The 27,481-nt window shown below is 39.2% G+C and overlaps 1 protein-coding gene across 1 annotated transcript; it reads right to left on the bottom strand.

The window, feature by feature from the left end:
- Positions 1-1,846: 1,846 nt before the first annotated feature.
- lrrc3b (leucine rich repeat containing 3B) lies at positions 1,847-27,470 on the bottom strand. The gene is made up of 2 exons (XM_088601684.1): positions 26,657-27,470; positions 1,847-6,955 (listed from the first exon to the last, which is right to left on the bottom strand). The coding sequence occupies exon 2, from the start codon at positions 6,788-6,790 to the stop codon at positions 6,017-6,019; it is 774 nt and encodes a 257-aa protein (XP_088457810.1). The 5' UTR covers positions 6,791-6,955; positions 26,657-27,470; the 3' UTR covers positions 1,847-6,016.
- Positions 27,471-27,481: the final 11 nt, after the last annotated feature.

The raw sequence follows: 27,481 nt of genomic DNA, 5'->3' as shown, positions 1-27,481 counted from the left end.
CATGCCCACCGCGTTGTACCGTAGCATACCCCGCTTGTTTTGAATTGCTGCATCTTACATATTTACATATTTACATATTTCTGTAAGTGCAGAAATATGAGATTGAGACGAGTACAGAACTGAATTTGATCCACTGGATATCAAAACACTGCCAGGTCTGGTCCATTTGCTGTGGTATACAGGAAGATTCTGTTGGAAGTGGAACCAGGGGCTATAGGTGAAAGCTTGTGGGGGGATGAGTCAAGGGCAGAGACTGTACCAGTTGAATGCCAGCTTAGGGAGAAGGTAATAAGGGAGGGTAAGTCACTGGTGTAGCAGCCGGGGCATCAAGACACTGGAGACGTGAGAGATGTGAAATAACAGCACAGAGTGGATGTCCAGCGACCTTCGGGGTTCTACAGGACAGTGAAAAGAAGGATTAGGGAAAGGGTAGAGACTAACCAATGGATATAGGCTGGGGCTGTATGGATTAGGATCAAACATTCTGCCTGTGCTTCTCTTAGAAACATCGATAAAAGACCAGTCCCAGCAATAGCCAAAGGTGCAGAACGTCTCAGCAGTGCCAGGAATCTGTTTGTCGTGGAAGAAATATAAATGAATTCGTCAAAGAGAGATGTATGGAGTGCAGGCTGACTGAGCCACCAGGGATAAACAGTGGTATATTCTTTGATCCTTGTTCTCTTGAGCGTGTGCATGGAAAGATAGAAAATTAATTTAAAAAAAGGTTGCAAAAAAATTAAATCTCTTTCATGGCAAGTGCATTACCCTACAGATCGACTCGATTTGTTTGGCAATTCATGCTTGTGATACTACGGTAAAGTGTGCAACCATAATGATGTTATTGTCAGAACCAACTAATACAGAAAATGCTGAAAACATGGAACACCAAGAACACAACATCCAGCTGACTGGTAAGCATCAGAAAGTAGTTCCTACACCACCTCTGCATCTCCAGCCTTGCTTCACATACCCCAACTCCCAAAAAATATGCGGTCATCGATCATCCCATCCATTCAATGAAAACACGGCGTAAAAACTCTCGACTAGCAAAAGCCAATATTTCTAAATACGGTCACAGTTACATCCATCTTTGGACCAAAAAACAGTTCCCAATGTACATCACCTCTATATCGGCATGTTAATTAAGCTGGCTTCAGTGTTGTTTAGTCCTCCGGCTCCTCCTTCAGAGTCAGTGCACATTTTCAGCACCTCACAGTGGAATACCAATCTCAATCATCCAAACACTAGGTCGGCGGTCTTACGAAGCTTATCACACGTATATCCCTACTGAACCGGCCAGGATATAGTGCGTAATTAACTTAATAGTTAAAGATGGCGCATTGGTGTTTTGGGGGTATCTTTTTTGGGAGTCTGGTCTGGAGCCTATCGTCATGCCATTCCCTAAGATAGGCACAGCAAATACTCATATTTCGTCCCGCTGTCACACTCATTAGAATCTGAGTTACTGAAAAAAAAAGGTTATTGATGTTCAGGGTTTTAAAGAGTAAAGGACTAACAATTCCGTCAGATTCAAAGGGCAGCTACAATAACTCATGAGGAAGGAGGGGTTAACTCACCTGACTTTGAAGCAGTTGGTTGCCTAGAGGTACGCACTGAAATCTCACTGGTTTTGAGTAAACCGCCGGCGTCCCTCTAGGGCCTTGTGAACGCTTAAAAGATCAGTGGAAAAGGATGAGTGCTTCTGGAACTTAAGAGGTCCCTCTTGTCCTTTGAGACAAAAGATCAAATCAAATAGTGCTGTATGTATACAGTATGGTATATATTACCATCAATGAAAAGACCCTCATGATATTGTAGCAAAAATGAAAAAATTCCACACACTTCATCCGGGTGCTCACTCTTCTTTATTACTTTTTCTTTACAACATGCCTCATGAATGTACAATTGAATTCAGAGTTAGGCCTGTCGACACCAAAACAATGAAGCAAATCCTGCACTTGAGCAATAAAATGGTAAATGTGGTGTACCTGGAAAGCAAAAACCTAAAGCAAAATGCTGCCATTTTAATTGGCACAGAAAATTAAACTGCATACTTCAGCACAAGGCTTCCACCAGGTTTTTCTATGAGGAAAAACCTAATGATATGAAACTTAATTAACTTTCTATGCTAATGTAACAGCTTCCAGACATTGTGTTTCCTGACAGAGCTGCAGCTGTTTCATTTTTCGTCTGAAATGCAACTTTTGCAAGCTGTGCGCTGCAGTGAATCTCCTGTGAATTATCCCCGCTGTGTTGTTACAGATGTAATCTTCTTTAACCATTAATTGGGCACTAATATTTCTCAATGCATTTCGTTTTGGAGGTTTACAGTGTATTTATCAATAGAGTTATTATAAAAATACAAATGACACATATTTGTCTTGTTTATCTGCAAGAGCCTTTTAACATGCCAGACCTTTGGATATGGGACCTGCTGTAGTAGCTAAAAAATAATGAAGACAGAGCAGAACAAATCTGTACCACCCAATAGGTACCTCAGTCTATTAAGAAATGAAAAGAGATGCTTTGATATAACTGATTTTCTAATGTGAAAGACATATTCTAATGATATAATGATGGTTGGCTCTTTTTGTAAAAGACAAACACTGTTTGCTTCCATCTGTATAGAACCAGTAATCTTGGCATACACATGCACGATGTGTGAAGTTCTGACTTAATCATGAAGCTTTCAACACCCTTTCACTCTTGAGGAGATTAGTTACTGTATGTTTTAAAATGTAAAAGGTACAGCCTTATAACATTGCCTGAGATGCGGTATGATCAAGCTAGGCACAACCTGGGGAGAAAACAATATTCTTACAAAGAAGATCATGACAAGCCCAGAGTGGTATCACAAACATTCACACAGGTACAGTACTCTTCCTTCTCTGGCTACACTGTCAGAGCTCTTATGTTTTATCTTATCAAAATTAAGAATAAAACTGTCCCACCTCACTTTGAGGAAAAGAAGAAACTGACTGCCTTCAGGTTAAATGAGGATGAATTGATGCAATAGACAACAATAATTTCAGGCACTTAAAATTAGCAATGGCTCTATTTTGTGCTTCTCAGTTTCCCCAGGTCACGTCCTTCATTTTGCCTTTTGCTTCACTATCTAGTTGTTTCAGGAGACCATGTAGTTTACCCTATCAGTTAGATAAATCTTCTACAGTAAATTCAAAATTGGTCATTTAATAGATGTTTTTTTATTTCCATCATGTCACACAATAGGAAAATACTACTTATTAATTAATTCCAAAGTTTAGTAATTGACTTTGCTATTAACTGATCAATTTCATTAAAATAGTATAGTGTAGTGCAATAACCATCACATATTGGATAGTTGTTTGATTTCTTAGAGACACCTATTTAGGAATAAAATATTAACTTAAATATACTGTATTTTACTGACTTTAAATCTATCAAACCTAATTGCTATATAATGCCTTGATTTGTCTTGTGTTCGATAAATTTCCCATTTATTAATATTTAGTCATTACTATCGCATTGTTCAAAACATGCTATGGTATCTTCAATGGCTTTAAAATGACAAAACAAATAGCTTTATAATATAAATACTGTAGCTATTAGGGCTGTATCACTAAAAACAGTAGAGGTAATGTGAAATTAAAGGGTAAACAATTAAAAAAAAACTATAAGAAATAATATTAGTTTATATCTTTTTTTTTTTCAAATCAAGACATTTATAGCAACAAAGCAGAGTAACAAAGATGTTTCCAGTGACTGTTCACCATGGAAACTGGAAACAAAACAAGAGAAGAACAAGAGACTATCACAGGAAGAGACGCTGAAGAACAATTTTCTTTTTCTCACAAAATCCCTCCAACAGGAATCAAGTGATTACTCACATTTATAACGCACTGCATAGGAAGATCTTCTTTATTTTACTGAGTCAGCTCTGAAACATTCCAACAGTGACATTGAGAAAATTCTTTTCTTTTTTAATTAAACACAAACATCATGACTTGATCTTCTATTTGAAAAATATTTGTTTTACTACTAAATGTGTTTTCTAGACCTGCACCATACTGTATTTTTACAGGTCTACATCTTGGAGATCATACTCTTCTCAGGGTATTTAACCTGTTCTAGGGAATGCCAATTTTATGCGCTGTAAGATTCAATCTGTCAGGTCTATTTCACAGCTGGGAGAGCAAATAAGCTGCAAAAACATCACATTTACTTTTTTTTAAACAGAGTGTCAGATTAAACATTGGGACTATAACATAACAACAGCTGACATTTGCTTTTTTAATGTATTCGGGCATTCAGTAACATTCAGAAAAGATCACTGAGCTGCTACCTTAAAAGCCAGACAATTGCAGGACAAATATGACACAATGTTTTGATGCTCTAAAGACATGTTTAGGAAAGACTAATAGTTTCATAGCACTTCCCCCTCTGAAGTCCAAAGCACTCCAAAATGAGACATGATGCCAGTTACTATAGAATTACAGGTTTCTAAAGGAGAATTAATTTTGATTCAGTTTCCTAAGACATCAGCCGACTCTCATCTGCATTCAACTTTCAACACTAAGTGCCTAAGTGGATGCGTACGGATTTGCTTATAAAAACACCTAGTCATATTCATAGCTGCGTAAATTCTGCTTATATAAATAAATGTATTTCTTTACTACTTATTTCTTATTATTTATTTCTAATTTGGAGTGATATAAGATTTCAAATACTCTAGTAAAAATACAAATGATTGAAAAGGTTTAAAAAAATGTAATCTTTTCTTGCTCACTTTACCCTTCATCTCTTTTAGTTGAAGCATTTCAAAATATGATGTGTCTCTGGTACCCCTTATTCTTATACCCCTTATAAACATTCAGAGAGTCTACTTTGGCATAAGAATATCTAGAAGAGTTTTTAATATGTTCAATTTCTAGCATAAAACAAGCATTGTTGAGTAATACTGGAAGTAAAGATGATTAAATGGCTAGTTTTTTTTAATTATATTTTTTTCTGGTTAATAGCTATTTGAATCACTGAATCAGCAAATATGCAATTTCATAAGGTAAAATTATGTGAAACCTTCAATTAATATATTTGAATTTTTTAAATGCATTTCAAATCTGTGAAGCAAACCTAACCTGTGAGCGACTTTCTGCTTGTCTATTCCCCCCAAATAAAATTCACAACAGTCTTAAGCCAAAGGTTCTTCATACAAAATAACACGAGAAAAAACAGTGATCTGTTTTCTAACAGTTAAACACCAGTGAAACCAAGACTGCTACTACCATTTAAAAACAGGTCACTGTAAGGGATCTTAACCTGAGTTTCATTTTTCCCAAATTCTTCACAATTCATTCACTATTGCCCGATTGGTTTCACATTTGTCAAAGCACCAGTCTTTGAATCTCCATTCAAGTTATCCGTAACATACATAAAATGCATTTACTTTATTTTCCTTCTATTCCTTTCTTATTTTAATCTTATCAATAGCATTAATTTCTAACATAACCAACTGAGATTAGGCCCAATAATTCATTATCACCTCAAAAGCTTTAGAGCAAACCATTGCAACACAAAGGTCACTGTGTGAGATCACAAAAATGTCAGATCAATTCAAAACTCAGCTTTTTTCCCCCATCAACCTTCAGTTGTTGGACAGATATTTGCAGGATCGGCAGCATGTAAACATTTCTGCTTAGCAAATACAGAAATGGGTATTATGGATTTTATCATTCAATTTTCATTTAACATCTTCTTATTAAAACATTCACATTTCATATTGGTTTAAATGTCTAATTGCCCAAATCATAAAAGTTTTGCTATTCTGACCTGCTACACTAAGTTGCATTTTTATACAGCATAGTTAGCCACATTAGTCAGGATCAGGACAATCTTTAAAGTCAGCATTTTGAGCTTTGTTTTTCAATGACAGATTTTACCATTACCTGCATTTAACTATGAACTTACTGTAGGTCTTTATATTTCAATCTTTTCACACACTGTACCTCCAGCCCTACTGCCTTGTTTGTTTGTCATGTCATACAACGGTGCTAATGTCATCAGTTTCATCGGGCTTCTTCTGCTTGCTCGGAAGGGACTTTAAATATTCAAGATGCCTCCTTGCATCCTCCTGGTTTTGGCGCACGTAATACACCACATAAGAGATCACCATAGTGAACCAGCCAAACATGGTGACCAGCATGGCGTAGTCAGTAGTCCTTTTGGTGAGATTACACAGGTCAGCATCGGCCTTGAGGAATGGTCTCCCTGCGTGATCGTGCAGCTCAGAGGTCTTACATATGACTCTGCTGGCAGATTCGTGATTGTACACCATGTTTTTCAAAACCTGCTGTAGGGTGCAGTCGCAATGCCAGGGGTTGTTCCCAATATGGGCCTTGGCCTTCAGGCTAGCAAAAGCATTCTTGTGCACCGTCGTAATCTTATTATACGAGAGATCGAGTGCTTGCAAAGTTTCCTCCAGCCCTTTAAACGCGTGTTCGCCCACAGACTCAATTATATTTTTGGAAAGGTTGAGCTCTCTGAGCTGGTGCAGATCCTTGAAGATTCCATCGGGAATGGACGTGATCCGATTGGAGTCTAGGCTGAGAAGAGTGGTGTCAGGCGGGAGATCCTTGGGAATCTCCTTGAGGTTGGCGTTGCTGCAGCTGACATTTAATCCACCAGAGTGTGAGCACGTGCAGCCCTTGGGACACATACTGGCTGAATGAAAGCACAGTATCATGAGGACAAAGCTTTGTAACAGCAGACACATGGAGAGGGAACGAGTTAACCACAGGCCCGCCAGATTCATACTGGGCTATTGGCAGTATCATCCCACCTCCTCCTCTGGATGACCCTGCAGCAGAGTTCAATCATACCACATTCTACAGCCAGGGCTTTTCACAGTCTTCTTACCAAGTCAGTAGCAATGATGCCGGACTGAATTTATTTCATTGCTGGTATTCATTGGTCCAGGCTGAAAAACAAAATTATTGGTTTTTAATGCATGTTCATGTTTATTACGGACAAGTCATTCCTGCTGCGTGAATGCTTAACAACTGTGATGTTTGTGCGATGTGCTTTTCTGATTTGACGTGCTGTCTTGTTAGAAGACCTTGATTGTAATTTGCTATACTCATGTGTTCCATAGTAAATAAACTCTGTTATAATTCTCATGTATACAGACACACATACATACAGTATAAAGTATGAAAACTTAATATAGCTGAAATAACATAACATTGTATGCATACCACTGTTTGAATGTCATGTTTTTCTGAGAGATACTAAACACGTTTCTGTAATTTAGAATTGCCAGTTGGGTTTATACCAGCTTCTCAATTTGTAAATGCCAGTTTTCTTAAATCAGTATGGATCACAATTCATTTCATTATAGCAGCAACAGCGGGATGACGAGATTGCTACTGCACAGAATGCCTTACAGAATAGTTAGCAATGACTGGAGGAGTCATGCGTCTCACTAATCAATGCCACAAGCCTGCTATGCACTTGGGCAGTCAGAGGATCAGCAGCTGTGCAGTAAGTCATGTTATCCAGGAGTTATCCAGGTACCCCATTCATGGTGTATCTTTAATGAAGGCTCATTAGTATGGAACAAAATGATATCACCAGAAAGAAAAACTGACAATCAAGCAAAACAGTTACTGTATAACCAGTGCTGGGGAAAAGTACAGTCATGGAAGAGGTGTTAGTGGGGCCAGCAGGGAGCGCTCACCCTGTGGTCCACGTGGGTCCTAATGCCCCAGTATAGTGATGGGGACACTATACTGTAAACAGGTGCCGTCCTTCGGATGAGACGTAAAACCGAGGTCCTGACTCTCTGTGGTCATTAAAAATCCCAGGGCATTTCTCAAAAAGAGTAGGGGTGTAACCCCGGCGTCCTGGCCAAATTTCCCATTGGCCCTAACCAATTATGGCCTCCTAATAATCCCCATCTATGAATTGGCTTCATTACTCTCTGCTCTCCTCCCCACTGATAGCTAATGTGTGGTGAGCATTCTGGCGCACTATGGCTGCCGTTGCATCATCCAGGTGGATGGTGGAGGGGAGACCCCATTACCTGTAAAGTGCTTTGAGTGAAGTGTCCAGAAAAGCGCTATATAAGTTTAAGCAATTAATTATTATTATTATTATTATTATTATTATTATTATAACCAGTGCTGGTGAGAGGTACTTTTAAAACTACAGTTTTATCCATTACAATTGCAAATTTCTTCTAGGTTTACAGTTACTTTTAAAAGGTAATGCATTATTTTACACAGTAATTAACGTAATTGATGACATTTAAAAAGCATTTTCTCATGTTCATTTTCAAAAGTAGTTCCACACATTGGACACACTAAGAATTTCACACACTGGACATACTTGGACAGTATTGCCCTAATGTATTACTTTTTAAAAGCATCTTTCTCTAGCAGCCTATAAAGAAAAGGCAATGAATACACTGGCAGGGAAAAAAATGCAAAAGATAGAAAAAGCTACAACAAAAATGGAAGAACACTAGAACTGTAAACCTTGTCCTTTGTGTTATTATTAATTTCAGCATTAATTCAATAAATAATTAAGCTTAAAGCAACAATAAATACTCCATACTTACAAAGTGTCTGTTACTCAAATTGTAAACCAGAAAAACTGTAAAATACTTCCGTTCCAAAATCATTTAATTCTATTATTTTCCAAATAAGAATTTCTAATAAATGATGCATGCAGCAATTCAAAAGATAAAATCCCTCTTTATATGATTCTAATACTGCTCACAAAGAAAGAATGTTTTACATACTAATTCAGTCAGTCACAAAGAATGTCTCCAATATCTGTGACTTTTTAAAATTATTGCCTCACATCATCAGCTTGAAAATTAAACTGTACATTATTCTCCAATACAGTGTACATTTCTGTAAACTGAAATATTCTTACCATTAATGCATGATATTGCATCAAGTAGCAGCAAGCATAAAGGCATATACAGTATATACCCATCTACTATATATATACCCATCTGATGATGTGAAAAGTTGAGAAGAACTTTTTTAAACTGTTAGAACCTGACGTTATTTTTTGTCTCAACTAATTCACAAAACAAAGCGAAAGTCTAATTCGAACACATCCAAATCACTGCACTTTATTTAAACAAAAGCTAAAAAGGGAAACAATATAAATATAAGTCTGTTAAAGGATTCCAAAAGTAGATGGCACTTGGAAAACTGTCTTTTCAAAATTTATAATTAATAATACAGCGGCTAATAGCTGGTGTGTCAACAGAATATTTTTTTAATCATTAACTACTTCAGCTTTGGTGAAGAAGAAAAAAGCCTGGAAGTAGAACTGCCATGTGAAAAGCAAACTGTTGTGTTATCAATTAATATTTCAGAAATAAAGAGCTTGTATTGCTAAATGCCCTGATGTGACTTATGAGGAAAATATAATCGTTGTGACCAGAGGCTATTCACTATGTTTTGAATCTTTATTTTGGACAAATCTGTCAATATTTCTCCACTTTGACTATTTGCTTTACAGAGAAAAGCAGAGGCGGTGGCCCAGAGTGAATTATATTAAATTTGCATTGTTTATTATTGTCTGATTTGTATATAATTTGACGTAACAGTTTGCTTCAGTGACAAGTCTCAAGAGGTTTCAGAAAGTGCTTCCTTAGCTCTAGACACAGTGTGTAGGTAGAAACTCAGGATGACAAAGTACTTCACAGCAGTGATACAGGATAACCTAACAAGACTTCTGCTCCTGACAAGGGCTGGGTGTCAGAATTTCCCTCACTGGAGACAGTGTCTATACAGTATTTCTACCGGTGCCTGGTTGTGAGGGTGGTGTGCTGGGTCACGACAGTCCAGTGTGTAAATGTGGCACTCGTCATGGACTTTGAAGCTGTTGACCATCTCCTGTATGCTGGGATGGGAATACTGCAGTCTGGGAATGCAGGGCCTTGGTAAGGAAATCCATGGCCATGATCCATGCATTACTTTCTAATCTGCTTCCAGGGAAAAGGTGTACTGGAAGAGCTCTTTCCGGACCCTATGCGGACGACACAATCCGGGGTTGAGGGAGAATACACAAGGGAAAAAAGGCATGCGGGAGTCAGGAATGAAAACAGGTGGTGTGTCCGTGGTGCGCTGGTGTTCAGGGGAGGTGTGGCCGAGGCAAACAATCCTGAAGAAAGTCCAAGGGGGAATCCAAATGGAGGCGAAAGTCCAAAGCCGGGCGGTCCATCCTAGACAATTAAAAACGGGAACCGGGTCGGAACCGGCACGGCAACGGGAACTTAAACCTTAACAGGACCAGGTACTTCCAGGTCCCGGACTCGCCTGGTACGGAAAACAGAGCAGGGCCTGGAATAGTGTGAGCGCATGGATTTTAAGGAGAAATGAAAAGGGGGCTGGAACAGGGAGCAGGTGCGGGAGATGAATGGAAAACAAGAAAGGGCTGGAGCGTCCTTAAGAGGAGGGGCTTACGAACGTGACAAAAGGTCAACGGACATCAATTTCTATTTAGTCCATGCACCTGCTACTGCAGTAGTGGGGGGGCTGTGATGGCTGTGAGTGGTCACCACTATGGCTGTTCTCCTGGGTACACTTTCAGGTCCCGCTTGGCCCTTAGTGACGTCCCCAACAGCCAAGTCCTTGGAACTACACTCGTTCTGCCTGGACATAGGGAATGGATTCCACTTCAGCAGGACCTATGAAACAGCATCTTGTGTTCAAGTCTTTCATTCCAGCCTTGTGCTCAGTAGTGAAACTATACTCTTGTACTGTAAATCCACTAGACCATCTGCCCCTCTGGGTCTTTGAAGCCGACCAGGCAACCGAGAGATGCCCTGAACCTGTATTATCGCATTTGATACACCTCCGACAAGTTACACATTTCTCTTGGTTTGCTGAGTGTCTGACTTTAGTAAGCAATCACCTGCTTGCCCTTTGGGCCTGCATGAGAGTGCACTGATACAGCCATTGATGTCCATTATTAAAGTCAAACCTGGTTTTCAGAAGGACAAGATGAGGTACCTGATGACTGCCTTTAGCTCTTCAAAGGTCCCTTTGCCCGTGAATTTCCACAGCACAGTAACTATCTTAGAGTAATCCTTTACCATGTATAGTAAGAAGCCAACTTCAAGTCTCTTCATGGGCGCTGGCCAAGACACCATCAATTTAGTCTTTTCATGATCAATACCCACTCCGCTTGGGTCCACAATCCTGTTTCAGCCCTGTGGTCCTGATGCAGTTAAATACTTCTCACCTTTCAGAAAGTGACTGCATGCAAAAACAGATAACTGAAATATATCACATGGGCTTTCAGTGGCACAGAATGTAGCGCTCTCTCCTTCAAGTGTTCAAATGTTGCAGAGGTATTACCTAACCCAAACGACAACTGTGACTTCTACAGTCTAACAAAAAAGTCTTTGGTCTTTTTTTAGGGAAGGAGCAGCAAAATAAATGGAATTAGTGAGAGCCAGCAATGTAGCCCAATCCTGTTTGGCAAGTATACTGTATAAGCCTTTCTGAATCATCCCAAATCCATATAATCCATGCAGAACCAACTGTAATTGTGTCATATTTCTTTCTCATAAGCACTGGTTGTGCTGTAACTTAGCAGTCCCAGGTGTTAATCAATAATGAGACAAGCAAATAACAGTACAACTGACAAAAACGTCACATACAAAAGATAATTTAAATATATTTGGGGTATCTGTCTCAGCAATGACAAGTGCTGACCACTGAAACCACAGACATAATGAGCACATACAGGAAGATCTATACATGGCTGAACCGCACTGCTGAGTTCCAATCAGGGCAAAACTGGTTGTTTTATTTGTTCATTCTGTGTGTTATATTCAGGTTTTAAGAATACTAATGCATAATACCAATTTATGGTAAGAACAGCTGTGTCTTTAAGGAATTACTTTGTGCACCTTTGGCTAACATTTATGTATCCTGTATTTATTTTTGATCAATGCTATTGTAGCGCTATTGGGGCGCTGTACCCATGCGCACGGAAGGCAGGCTGGGAACGGCGGCTGAGGGGCAGGAATACCTGCCCGTATATAGTGGGACAAGGGCTGGAGACGCCCCCTTCCCTCTTGTGTCTGTGTAGGTGGGGTGAAGTGCTATATCTCCCCTGTCCCTGTGTGTGTAGCCCCCCTCGGCCACTTTAATAAATGTCCTGCCAACCTGTGCCAGAGCCCCCGGCCTGTTTCCTTCTGTCGGCAAACCCTGGGAGCGTTACGATATGAAATTGCATAACAAATGGATTATCAAAACAGAAAAGTTCTCAATTTTCCTGCTCCAGACTCTGTTTTAAATTGTTTAAAACAGAGGTGTTATACTGTACCCCAGATGTGCAATCCAGAGGTCCTTAAACGTTTAAAGAGATAAAATCACATACAGTACATACATCCCCATACTTTGCAGTGTTTTGGAAAGGGTTGGCAATAACCTATGGTTTTGGGCATTTAAATTGTTATAGAATCTATCCATTTTCTAACTGCTTTAACCAGGGTCACAGGTGAGCCCGAGTCTATCCTGGCAAGCAACGAGCGCAAGGCATCATACAGTACATCCTGGATGGGATGTCAGTCCATCACAGGGCACATACAAATGCAAGTCCGTGCACACTCACGCCAGGGGTAATCTTCCCAGAAGCCAATTAATCTACCAGCCTGTCTTTGGACTGTGAGAGGAAACCAGAGCACCTGGAGGAAACCCTCACAAACACACAGAGAGGAAACAAACTGCACACAGATAGCAAACCAGGTCTGGAATTGAACCGAAGGCATCAATGCTATCCAGTATGCCCCCACTATCACATATATCAGCTGTGGAGTATCATAAAGTATTCTAAAAAAACGTATACTGAGCACAGCTGTGGAGTGAAGTGATGTTTTTTTTTCGTAGAAGGATTGTGAAACTCCTAGGGCTGTGCTCATAAGAAGGAGAGCAGGAAAAAAACATTTAATCCTGATTGGATTGTCCCAGATGTCAAATCTTTTAGCACAGGGGTCTGGGGCTATTCAATATCAGCATGTTATCACAAGCTGTTCTTGTTTGAGGTTCAAATGAGCTCTGGAACCTCCACAGACATTTTGGGAAAGGTTTTGAATCCCATCACTAATTATTTTATTACTTGTTCCATCGTTGAGAATGTCTTTGTATTCCAGCAAGATAATGTTCCATGTCTTACAGCAAATACTTGCGAGGGAAATAACTAAGCTGGTTTTATCATTTGGTCTTCCAAAACTCTTAAAGGAAATCCATTTGGATATCTAATGGAAATTTTAAGTGAAGACAAAATATAAGTGTTTGTGAGAAGCAAAATTACATAAAAGTATTGATAGAGAAATGAAACAAGATTTAAAGTGCCACCATCAAACACTTTTGTCAGTACAGTATTAAGCTTGGAAAGTCATAGTTGTAATTTCAACCGCATGGGAGCCTTAGAAAATATTAAACCTTCATTTTATGTTCAGTAAAAAAAACACCTTTATGTAACATATCAAAATGATTATACAGAAACTAAAATGTCAGGCGATGGTCTAATAATTTAGTCATATGGACCTAAGCTGACAGGGGCTAGAATCTTAAGCTTCAGCACAAACTCTCTTTTCCACAAACGATTAGGAAGGCTGACATCCTTTAAATATAAAGCATCCCTTGCTTTTATAATGTACCTCTGTGCAGCTGATTGTCACTGCTATGATCTTTTTCCTTTTTGATATGCATTTACTCATTTAATATTGCAAAGCATTCTGGTATAAAGGGCACTATATAAAGTACATTTACAATGTAAAATTAGATTTGCACATGTGTGTTTGCCTTGGTGTATTTAGTGTGTCTATGTTCTATATCCCTTTAAAATAAGTGGCCTACATTCCAGGCTGACATTCAGATAGGAGCAACAAAAAAATAAGATACTGTGGGCAGTATTTATGTATTTATTTGAAAGACAAAAAATCAAGGTAGTTTATTTTAAGCATTCTTCCTAACCATTTAACGATGTGTGAAATGGAAACTTCTAACTAGCAGAAATATATATCTGGTTTTCACACACCTGAAGAAGGCTCCACAGCCAAAACGTTGTGTTTTCTTTCTTCTCTTTTCAGCATGGAATAAACCTATTACTTGAAATATATATATACACTCTTGCACAATAGTCTTGGTAGCCATTGAAGCTATTGTCACTTGACTACAGAGCTACACTACTAAGGTATGAAATGAAATATGTATGTTGTTGTTTTTTCCTGAATATTCTATATAAGCAATAGGAGTAATACATACATGCTCTATCTCGGTCTATATCCAACCATCTTCTAACCACTTCATTGAAACAAGGGTCTGAGGGGGAGCCGGAGCCTATCCCAGCAAGCAAGAGGTGCAAGGCAGGATACACCCTGGACAGGATGGCAGTCTGTCACAGGGCAGACACGGCACGCACACACACTCAAACCAGGACCAGGTTTCCCAATGCCAATTAACCTGCCAGCGTGTTTTTGCACTGTGGGAGGAAACTGGAGCGTCCAGAGTAAACCCACGCAAACATGAGGTGAATATACAAACCCCATACATATAGCATCCCAGGAATTGAGACCAGGGCCCCAGAGCTGCAAGGCTATAATGCTAATCACAATGTCACTGTGCCATCTCTCTCTGTATATAATTTTATATTTCTATTTTATATTTATACTCCTGTTCTTCAGTATCCTGAAAAATTCACTCTTAACCTATTCTATCACTGTACTATTTTTTGTACACTTAGATATACTGTAGATCACACAAGGGAAATACACTTTTAAAAGAATGTGTGGTTATTGAAAAGAAACAGACTTACTCTGTGATAAGAGTTTGGCTATCCATTAAGCATTAATTAAATCTTGTTGAATTAATATTTGCTGTGTAAAAAAAAGGTCATGGTGGAGAATGAAGTTCATCAGCTTTGTTGATATTGTGCTGTTATAGCTCAGCACTGATCAAGAGGTGATGTGAATCATAAGATGGTGCACTTAGTCACGTCTGGCTGGGGTCATGGATTTGACTTTGTAGTATTAGCACGGTCCATCCTGGGTTCTGTTTGAATATTGCTTTTTAATGTACACGTTAGCCTGTTTATATTCTTTTTACAGTGTTTTTAAAAGCACATGAATTGATTCCACATCTTTCACAAACCTGAAAACTCCAGCTTATTCACAATAAAACCAACTTCGCTGAGCTAAAACCCTTTCTCTCTTGACTACAAAACCTCTATTCTTGAAAGAGACAGGCAATCATTCACCTAGTCTTCCTCCCCGATCTGTTTTAGCATGTAATCTCGGGCAGCTTTAAAGCAAAGATAGGAACATCTGTGTTGTTTCAACCTCCAATCCCCCTGGAGAGTTTAACACAGACAAGGAATCCTGTGTTGTGCTGTTTACCCTCCTGGCTCAGGTGCAGAAGGCATCGCCTTTGCTGAGCAGCCAGGCTGAAAGAATGAGTCATTGTGTCTGAGAACCTGAAAGGTCAACTCAGAAGCTGCCACCTATTCTGAGCCAATAAAAGCATCTAAATGGATGAGAAATCCATAGACTAGTACTTGTGCCTCAGGAAGGCATATTCGGTTATGTCAATCTAAGAGCAAATATACGCTGCAGGAGTGCCTAGTCTAGCTAGTTATCTGTTAGTTATTAACCTCTGGAAGATCTTGTTTTCCAAATGGAAGACAAAGGGACGATCCCTTAAAAATGGCTTGGAGGAATAAGAGAAAATCCTGGTGTTATATCCTTTTCGAATCCTACAATGACCAGGACTTTACTCTAAAGACTTCAGATTAGATACTGAGCACAGAACGGTTCATAAACTTTTCCATATTTAAATCTGGCCCTGAAATTTAAAGAGACTTAACTAACAATTTCAGATCAAGGTACTGTATTTACCACAGGGTTTTAGGAGAAGAGCAAAAGAGTGCAGTCAAAATGAAGATGTCCCCCTATATGTCATAACCATTTTGTCTTATTATAGGTACTATTAATTTTGACAAACTGTTACATAAAAGTAACTCTAATGTTATCTTTAAGCTGTATAGGCCTGGATCCAATAAGGACTTTGACAGCATATTGTCAATTGTGCAAGTGCCAGGCAGAGCAATGTTACGTTCTGCTCCTTGCCTATATTTTGGTGCTGTTCTCATGCTTTTCTTTATAGATCCTTCGGACTGAGTAACGAGCACTGACAGTAACTGGAGCAGACTGCATGAGGGTCCTGTGGTCGCTGTATAATAGTGAGAGATCATTAGCATCAAATGATCAGATCTATTACAAATTGACTTCGGGACCTTTATCCCAGAAAATGATCTTGCTTAATGCTTGTGACCAACAAGAGTGGGATTAAAATATTGTTTCAGCAAGTCTGATTCCCAGTTTTTTTCCTCTTAATATTAACCTGGCACTTTTGGTATCGGTGAAACATGTTGCGTGTCTGCAGTGCCAGTGAGCTGTCAATTTGATTAATTGTCTCCGGAGTATGATTTTGGGTAATCTGAAGTCTTCTAACGGCATTTAAAATGATCAGACCCATTCTACAAATCCTTTATGCAAAGTGCTCCATCAAGAGAAGCTTAAGACTCTGGATGTTGCTTTCTTCATTATCTAAAAACAATAGCTTGACCATGAATCATAACAGGAAAGCAACTAGGTGAGTGGACTGAGGAAAACTACAGCCAAAAAAGTAGCTTAAATGGAGGCGATGTCTCATTAGGCACGATGCATCCAAAACACTCTGTACTGCAACCATCTTTGAGTTTTTGTAAAAAGGTATTTTACTGAGGATGCAAATGAAACAACAGTTAAGAAATTTCAAGGTTGCTTTGGACCTATTAGATTATGCTGACATATAACAAACTGTATATTCAGGAAACATTTCTAATTTTAAGCTGTGACCGAGCAGAACAATGACTTTGAAAATGTTATTGATTGAGCTACTTAAAATCATTATACTGTACATAAAATTAGTCCTGTGTGCTGTCTTTTAATTTTGTTAAAATGTAAATTAAAATTAATACAATTGTAACTCAAACTACTACATACTGTAGTACTGTACTGTAAAGAAAAAATCTTCCAAAAAAATGTGTAACTAAAACATTAATTATCACCACCAAGTGCTAAGACAAAAGCTTGTGAATGTCTCTATTCTCATATATTTAAAACTTAAAATGTAATTTAATCATCATGGAAGTCTTAATAAAACATTAAGGTAACCAGAATAAAAATTAAGCACAAAGACATAAAAGATAAATTTGGATAATTTAATTAACAAAATGATACAACAGTAAATATCCTTGTTTGAATAAATTTGCGAGCACTCAGATTTAACATCCAGTAGTACTGTACTGTATCTCCTTGAGCAGTAATGACTTCAACTGCAGTATTTTTCTTCAGTTTCACATTGGCTTTTAGGGATTTTGGCCCATTCTTCCACATTTCCTTTGATCATGTTTATACTGTACCACACAAAACATTTATCATTGTGGCAAAACAGTTCACATTTGTACTCATATGTCCAGGGAACACTTTCCCAGTAATCTTGTAGATTGTCTACCCACCACTTTATTGCGCTACGACACATTTAAGTCATTAATTTTGTTCTTGAAGACACTGAAAATATCTGCTGCAGTAGTTCTGTCATGCAGTTACACACAAGATATGTAGGCTCTAAATGGACTACAATATTTCTGTTTCTAACACAAATAAATATTAAAATATGAATGTGTCCGTGACATTCATGCTTTCATTAAGGGCAGCAGAGAAATATCTGAAGTTTTTAGCTGTGCTTTTTAAATATCTACAATGCATCGCTGCATGATAATTCTTAAGACTCTGATGGTTTTTAAAGATATATTTGGTATCTGTCACTGCCCTTGTGCAGGACTTAAAACGGGGAAGCCAAAAGCACTAAAGCCATAAGTTCAAAAACACTAGGCAAGTGTTCAATATCCAAAACACGAGCAAAAGGTCAGAAGAGGGCAGTAGAACCGAGACAACAAATCCAAATCTGAAAAGCAAGGGTATAAAACACGAAACAAGCAAAAGTCAGTAAACTAGAGTGAGCGAGGAAGGGGCAAAAGAGAGGAACTAAAATAGTGATGGCAGAGAAAAGGGATAGGAGAATAACTTACGGCCTGAGCGTTTGTAAAAGCTGATGCACGTGGGAATGTGAGAGTGTGTGGAATGCGCGCATGTGGAAATATGACGCCCCAGTGGATGGATCAGGAGAGGGGGAGCAAGGGTGAGATGGTAGAAGACAGGTATGATCTGGGAAAGTATTCTGAAAGGTCCAATGAAGTGAGGGCCTAGTTTACAGGAGGGTTGTCGGAGAGAAATGTTCTTGGTGGAAAGCCAGACATATTGACCTCATCTTAAACTGGGGAATGGTTGACGGAGTCTGTCAGCAGAGATCTTCTGTTTAAGTGAGGATTTTAGAAGAGTGCTCCTAGCAGCCTTCCAGAGTCCTTGGGGAAGGGAAAAATAGTTCTGGACTGAGGGTCCAGGATGGTGTCAGGAAAAAGTGAGGGTTGGTATCCGAGTGAGCACAGGAAAGGAGACATACCAGTGGAAGAGGAGTAGAGAGAGTTGTGGGCTTACTCAGCCCAAGGAAGAAGGGACACCCAGTCGTTTTTGGGGGGCAGAGACATAGGTTCTGAGGTCGGTAAGAAGGTCTTGATTAATCCTCTCTGCCTGGCCGTTAGCTTCCAGATGGTATCCAGAGGTGAGTAAGGCAGAAGCACCCAAGGCTCTACAGAAAGCCATCCAGAACCTTGATATGAATTGAGGGCCCTCAGAAATGATATCCTTCGGGATGCCATGGAGTTGGAAAATATGGCGGACAAAAAGATCAGCCATTTCCCAGGCCGAAGGAAGATGGATAAAATGTGCGGATTTAGAGAACCGGTCAATAACGACCATGATAGTGGTCTTGCCCTGGCATTTGGGGAGATCCATAAGAAAATCCACTGAGAGGTGGGACCATGGGCGTGTTGGAACTGGGAGGGGTTACAAGAGGCCAGCCTTCTTCTGATGGGGGTTTCTTGCACAGGTGGAGCATGCCCGTACAAAGTCTGCTACGTCGGTCTTCAGAGAAGGCCACCAGAAGTCCCTGGAGATGAATTCAATGGATCTTCTAGTGTCCAGGAGGCCAGTGAAGCGGGAATCATGACCCCAGTGGAGAACAGCAGAATGGCAAAGTTGAATACAAAGTCTGTCGGGGGGGTATTGGAGGGGTACAGAGTGGCCTTGAAGGGCAGGTCTAACCTGATCTGCAATGTCCCAATGTACAGCTGTGAGAAACTTGCCAGGAGGTATGATGGGTTAGGGGGTGGGGGGATCTCAGTCATAGAGGAATTGTGAAGGCGGGAGAGGGCATCGGCTTTGATGTTCCTGGAGCCTGGGTATAGCGGAATCTGGAGAAGAATAAAGCCCATCTTGCCTGGCGGGGGGTTGAGATGTTTAGCCGACTGTAAGCCAGTTTTTTGTGGTCAGTGAGGATAGTGAAAGGATGTTGGGCACCCTCCAGCCAATGCCTCCACTCCTGCAGGGCGAGCTTGATGGCCAGAAGTTCTCTGTTCCTGACGTTGTAGTTAGCTTCAGCCGGGGAAAGTTTTCTTGAAAATAAGGCACAAGGAAGGAGGACACTCTTTTCTCCATGGCATTGTGACAATATGGCTCCAACTCCATGGGCTGAGGCGTCAACCTCAAGTAGAAAGGGACATTTAGGGTCTGGCTGACAGAGAGTTGGTGCTGTGGAAAAGTGTTGTTTGAGACAGTTAAAGGTCTTGTCCACTTTGGGGGTCCATTTGCCCTGTCTGGGGCCTCTACAGTTTAGAGCAGTGATGGGTGCCACAATAAAGTTTAAATTCCTTATAAAGCGATGTTAGACATTTGCTAAACCCAGGACTTGTTTCAAGTCCTTGGGAGTAGGCCAGTTCTGGATGGCTGAAACCTTTGTTGGGTCCATCTCAACCCCGAGGGGTGAAACTATATATCCCAGAAAGTGGACCTTAGAAGCGTGAAAAGTGCACTTCTCCAGCTTGACATATAGGTTGGAGAGGACTTCACAAACATGGAAAATGTGTTGGTCTATGTTGGACTAAGGGCAGAGCGGTGGCACTGTGGCTAAGGATCTGCGCCTGTGGCTGGAAGTTTGACGGTTCAAATCCTGTGGCTGGCAGAGGAATCCTACTCCGTTGGGCCCCTGAACAATTTATGTGACACACCTGAAGAAGGCTCTACGGCCAAAATGTTGTGTTTTCTTTCTTCTTTTTTTTCAGTATGGAAAAAAAACTATTACTTGTTCCTTTGCAGCCTACGCATGCTGACGCATCTACCCACCTGAACTAGTATTACTTAAATGTTCTGCAGCAATCTTCCTGCAGGATTCAAGATTTTTTAATTCAGTAATGACCTCCTACTTGCAATTCTATTATGCAGACCAGTTTCATAGAGTTACTGCTGACGTTTTCTTTCATCTAAAGAAGCCTGAGGCTCTTTCAAAGTCACTGTTAGTCCCACAGTGGCATCCCCCACCTTGCCCTGCTCCTGGCTAATTTGGAGGGACAATCTGACGTACTGTAGGAAGTGGTAGAATTCTCTTTCCACTTCCTATTAATTGAATTTCCCATTCAGGGATATTCAGTATCTTTGAATATTTTTCTGCCCTTCTCTGTCTTTCCATACCTTTATCGCAGAGTGGTTTGAAAAGCTCCTTGGTCTTTATGGTTGAATCTTTGTTTGAAATTCTGTCCCTGACAGAGGAACCCTACAGAGACAGTTTTATTTGTTTTTGAAATCATGTGAACCACCACAATCCATATCTTTGAGTTTTTTTTTCTTCAGTTTTTGGAAAAGCAAACATGAAAGCATCCATTTTTTAGCATTCAAGGTTTGATTTAATACAGTATATTCACTTTTAAAATGTGTGGTATATACATCCTTTATTTTATGTAATTTAATAAATATGGACCTCCTTGGCACAGGGTGAACACATTTTCAAGGCAGATATAAAAACTAAATGCAATATACACATTTAGATCAGGTATATACTGTATTTTTCTGATCCAAGATTGGGCTTTTGTATCTTCTATCATTTATATCTACACCCATAGTTTTTTTTAAACTCAGCAAAGAACTAACAGGAACAAAATAACTTAAATAAACAGTACTCCTTTTTCAACAAACTCTGACCCCAGAGATGTAGTACAATTAAGACAAACTTTGTTCTATGCCATGCAGTGACTCACAATAATAATTGATTGCATTTATGTAGAGCTTTTCATCAAAGGATCCCAGAGTGCTTTACATATAGCGTGAGTTTTCAACCACTGAAGTGCATCCCCACGTGCAGATCAGTTGTACATGTAAGAAATTTCCAATTGTTTCACCAGCTGAATTCAGGAATAAATCTATGTGGTATTCAAGCCCACAGTCAAATTTAGCCAGGACATCAGGGCCTATAGTCCTACAGCACTGAGTCCTTTGGAGCACAGTTGAGCATTGTTGGGTTTTTCCCAGAAATTCTAGTCCAGAGGCATAAGTGCCACCTACTGGTCCAGGATAATACTTTTTTTCCTTTGTAACAAATCTAAACAACTAACATATGAACAGTGATCTCCTATATTCCGTATGCCCTCTCCATGCCACAGTCCTGTTGTGCTAAATATGGAAACCCCAAGAAGACTGTATTTTTCAACAATGTGACTACATTGTCATGGTCACTTTCCTGTGGCAAACCCTTTGCGAATGTTGTTATGATGGGAACGGTCCTCCAGCTCTGTATTCTTCCTAACTATCCACCATTATCCAGAAGTTTCCATAATGCTTGATTTCGCCAACTCTTTGCTCTGTGGGCCCCCTCTCTTCTCTTTTCTCTGAGAACTGAAGAACATGAAAACTTCTCAGAGAACTAAGAACTCTCTTCTCAACAAGTTGCAATATGTTCAAAACTGTGCAGTTAGACTACTTACTTACACCAGACTCTGGCAGCACATTGCTCCTATGCTTAAGTTGGCTGCATATAAAGTCACATATTATACACATATGAGATCTTGCTACTAAATTTCAAGGCTCTAAATAATCTGGCTCCATTATACATCTCTGACCTCCTCCATGTTTACACTCCCTTCAATAGACTCCAGTCAGTTGAGGCTACACCTCTGCTCACTGTACCCAGGACTAAATCACGTGCATTTTTTTGTGACCGTGTCTTTTCTGTCGCTGCTCCATTGTTATGGAATGACCTTCCTCAGACTCTACAAGAGCCAGCTTCTTTGACTCTCTTCAAAACCAGACTCAGAGCTTACCTTTTTACCAAGGTCTACGTCTGATTGACCTACATCTGTAAAAACCTGTATGCTAGTTTTTTTTTTATTCTTTATATTTTATTGTACTTATTTTTTCTTTTTTTGTATTCACAATGTGCAGCATCCTTGGGTTTGGAAAAGTACAATATTAAAAGAAGTTGTTGGTGTTATTATTAAGTTTCCAGTACTTAAGTCTAGTCTCTAAATCCAGTTGCAGGTCTTGCTGATAATTAAAAGTTTAACTCCACACCTTTTACAGCATTATAAGCTGTGCCTGCCGTTTCATTGACTGTTCCAACAGAGCAGCCATTTTACCTACTACAGGAGAATCCAATTCCTTCAGTTGCTTCTTAACTGAGCAAAAAGCAGGTTAAGAATCGGCTTTGTTTTTTCCTTTTCCCTGCCATCTGAAATGGATAACCAGCATGATTATAATAAAAAAGAGAAGAGGGCTAACAAACACAAATGAAAAGGGGAGAGGAAGTAGCAGAAGCTCTAATTACGAGGTACCGTTTAAGCATAGCAGTCATGTGATGTCTGGACTACTTTTTTCTCAATTTCCAGTTGACAATTTTCTCGCCACTGCCGACTTCAAAGCAAAGCATTCTTTGCAAAAAACACACAGCTGGAAAAAGGCAGCCTAATGGACAATTAGACCACAATTAGACTCCAATTATAATTATCGTCTGTCCATCCACTCATTATCAGAAAGCTGATTATCCTGTGAGAACTGCAACAACACAGAATATATCCCAAATAGAAGATGAGACTGACGGGGCCATGGAAAAAAGGCCTAATTTGAACTTATGCTGCATGTTTTTTGTAGGAGGTAGAAAATTGTACAATCCTGTGAGAACCCATATGAATACAGGTAAACCATACTGTACAAACCCAGACCGATATCCGAGTCTGGAATCAAACCCAATGGCATCTAGTGTTCTGGCATTAGAAATCATAGAATCCTTTTCCCCCAACTTGTTTAGTGGATTTGTTTAGAAATTTAGTTCTGAAGCATGCTGAACCTATAAATTGAGCTTCTGCTTTTGCATTTCCTTCAAAACGAGGGCGATACAGATTAGAAAGCCTCAATAACATATCCATAGTATTTTATAGTCACACATGCTCTGGCAATATGATTGAAATTAATTCAAAGCTATATAAATGTGTTATACAACTGAGAACTTCTTAATTTTCCATTTCTTTGATCTCCCTGAGCATATGAAAAAAACATAGTGTTGGAAGTTTTAATCAATTCGTATCTGACAGCAAGAAAATAAGATCAAACTACATGACTACTAAATAAGAGTTCCCCTTGAAATATCGTTTGACAATGAGATCTACTATTTAAGCTACACCACCAGCAAAAGCAAAGTAACCATATAACTGAATAAAGATACAGAAAAATTAAAATGGCAAGCAGATACAGAACTAAATTAATATGAACATAGATATTGACAGGCATATTGACATATCATTAATTTAAAAAAAACATATAAAACCTGTATGATGTCAGGCCTGGTCATGAAGTTGAAGTTAAAAAGTGTTTAATATAAAAATATTTTTAAATTGAAAGTTGGTGAAAAACATTTTTTTAATATAAAAGACAGAAAGTGGTAAAGTATTGTTGTTGTTGTTATTGTTGTTTTACTAATTGAATCAAATGAGGATTAACAGTACCAGGCAGATACTGTATCTTTTTACTAGGGGAGCTCTTCCTGTTGGTCAGCTGGAGCTACAAGCTTATTCATACCCTTGATACAATGTAACTGAAGGCTGATTTTTTCAAAGCAAAAAAATGTGAGTGTACATTCAGTATCTGTTGCATCACCAAATGAAAACTGGCTATCGTACAACTATATCTATCCTACAAAATTATACGTTTTTCCAACTATAATTCATCAAATTAATTTTTATTGATCCCACTGTGTTTATTGATAACACAGAGACAGGATTTTTGAAAATTCCTCTATGCAGAATGTCAGTAGCTGCTTTGAGTTATGAAGTTTGTGCTTGTATACAAATTTCTTCAGTCCAAACCAAAACGTTTCTATCGGATTTGTTTCTATTGGATTGGGGTTGGGGGATTGTGCTGGCCAATCAGGAATGGCCATTTGGCAGTAGATTTGCTACTTTAGGCCATTATCCTCCTGGAGGATCTGTCAACACCAAGCGTGGGTTTACTACCAGTGGAACCAGGTTTATGTGTAGAATCTCTCCTGATACACGTTGGAATCCATTCCTGCCTCAGTTTTAAGAAGGGCATCAGGATCAAATAATGCAAACTACCGTAACCCTAAAACAGATTCTTCACAGATGGGATGACATTCTTTTCACCATGGCCTTAACCTTTCTATGTTAATCATGCCCCTTGTGAAAGTGTCCAAAAATTCCAATTGTATGAGTTCCACTTAACTCAGGAGTCAATTAGTTGTTACTTGACAAATTCACCACTTTAGACTTGAACATCTTGAACATGATGGGCAGCACAATTGAAACTGGGATGTTGGACTGTATGTACGTTTGCATATCCATCTCCAGAGTTGTTGAGGTTCATAATCTCTCCCTTAGATCCACAGATAATTCTGTCGTTCTTCATCAAGGATTTAGTACTATGTTTTTTACACAGCAGAGTCTCACAGCTCACAGTGTCGCTCAAAGTGACTTTATAGGATACTTCTGAGGTTTTGTATTGCACCTCAATAACTAAACTAATTGCAGGATGTAATTTACAGTATTTTTCCAAATATTTACTTTATATGAACACATTTGACCATCGTTTATTTAGAAATCTGTGTAATTATCTTTTGCAGTTATGCCCTTTCTAGGTTTGGAACTTCTTGTGACACATTTTTAGCACACTGTAATTCAAAATGTTACTGTATGTGCTAAATCAACTTTTTCCTATAGTTAAACAAGAGTATGAGTAATTTGGAGGCTACCGTATCTCTGTGCTCAGGGAATACAAGACAATTCACTCCCAAGCTGCCTGGTACTTTATCTCTGTTGAATTATCTCACTCCCAAAGCTGTTGCTATTTAATTTGTATGAATCAAATGGAAAGTCCTGGTGTTACCCGCAGCTTAAAAGCTGTTTACGACATTTGGAGGGTGACAAAACTGCCTTTCAGGGCTTCAGCAATCTAACTTCCAACCACAGCCTTTTGCTTCACATTAAATAAGTTCAATCACAATCAGTACAAAGCCGAAATCCTCAAAACTCCTAAGCCTTTCTTACAACTGCCCTGTGTTCTGTGCTGAATGGAATGGCGTTGTACTGAAACTGGTAATGCAGCACTTTAGATGAAGGATTTCTCACAGGAGACAGAAATACTAACTTCAGTTTTCTTTGGTTAGTTTTGTTTTTTGGCATGCATTGCATCTGATATTTTCCCAATTAAGTGCAATCGGTAATTCATGCAGACTAGTGCATGCAAAAAAAAAAAACAACACAATGTGGGTTTTGCCTATTCTAATTACTGCCAGAGAAATATAGTGTCATTCATGGAACACTCCCTGTGAGAAAAGAACTGTTCTTAATTAACACATGTGTGCCTTCCCCGGGGAATCACTATGTACAAGACCTTGAAATACATAAACATAAGTGTTTAAACAGCTTATTCCTTCCCTTTTTTGTCGTCATGTTGTTTTACCGTGGGTAATGTACAACACAGCAACTTGAAATTTATTTTTATGAATACATGCAAACTGGTAATGGCGAAAGCAGTTCTTACAATTTATGAATACACGCAGATTTAATCATTCACTTGTGGTTTTCTACCCAGATATTGTGCTTTTAAAGATCAATTACGATGCAGTACAACAAAATCTTTTCATGCGGATATTCCATTCAGACAGAAAATGATCTGTCGTCACTTAATGCTTAGCACCAAGTTGAACTCCCCTTGGTAATAGTTGCTTTCCCGGTGTTAATGAAGGCAATGGGTTTCCTATGCCGCCCCAAGCAGCTGTTGTTATTCTTATGTAAACACCTTGCCATCACCACACAACTCCATAGCACCTGTTTGAATTAATTATTTCACATATATGTGTTTACACTAGGACGTCAACCACCTTTCTGTTTAAATCCTAAAATACCAGTACCACAAAATGCATTAAACAATGTAAGAACAGAAAATACAAATATACATACAGCACTGTATTGGAGGTCTAACAGCACGCAGTCTGTTAGAGGTTTTACTTTTAAACAACTCCTGAAACATCGACAAAATTAATTGATCAATTGAAACAAAGAGAAGTAAACAGCACAGGCAGTATTCAAAAGCATGCTTTTGTATCTGTATACAATACTGAGCAACAGGCGTCATATGATTGCTTACCTGCAACCGAAACGACATCCTGAGACACACATACCAACGCTGTTATCCTAAGACGCTAAGCCATGCGCTGTAGGGTACTATTGTTGCAAACAGAGATTTTAGATTAGGTTGGCTGCATCCTGAAGCGATTGATAACTGCATTCTCTTAAACCCAAGAAGAGAAAGTAAAAAAAAAAGGAGGAGTCCTGGAGAAGAGCAGTCTGTGCTTTTCGGGAGTGCTGCCTGAAATACTGAAATGAATGAACGCTCAGTACTGGGAGGTCTGTTGCCTGATAGGAGTTTCATCGAATTTAATGGTCTTGTCACAACTGCACACCCTTCCCTTTCTCCTGCCTTTGCAGGCAGTACTCTTCCCAGCGCACAATTATCAGCTTGCCACGGTCATTGTCTTGAGAATTCAGAAATCCCGTCGCATTCTGTTAAGTATTCAGACAAATCATCTTTACTGAAACGAGCTCCCGGTGAGCACCACAAGTACCGCCGATTAATGCACACCATGGACGCTCCTTTATGCTTATCCACAATGTAAAACACTTCGCATGTGTGATTTGTGTGTCTTAAAGGAAACCACAGAATAATGCATCTGTTCTTTCAGCTGCATCCTTTTTTTAAGCCACAAAATAGTGATTCGCTTATCCATATGATGCCCACGGTCTTGGACTCGATCACAAAATAAACCTGAAGTGTTCCCTTATTTACAGTTTCGCTACAGGAACCACGAAAGCATAGAGTAAATAAGTTCTTAAACACCATATTTTCATCTGATTTTCAAACGCTGCATGTGACGAAGTAGTTTGCAAAGCCCAAAACATGATCATTAGATTA

This window comes from Lepisosteus platostomus, chromosome 12, assembly GCF_059453375.1.
Source record: "Lepisosteus platostomus isolate fLepPlt1 chromosome 12, fLepPlt1.hap1, whole genome shotgun sequence".
Lineage (NCBI taxonomy): Eukaryota > Metazoa > Chordata > Actinopteri > Semionotiformes > Lepisosteidae > Lepisosteus > Lepisosteus platostomus.
This window is presented reverse-complemented; position numbering and strand designations above follow the sequence as displayed.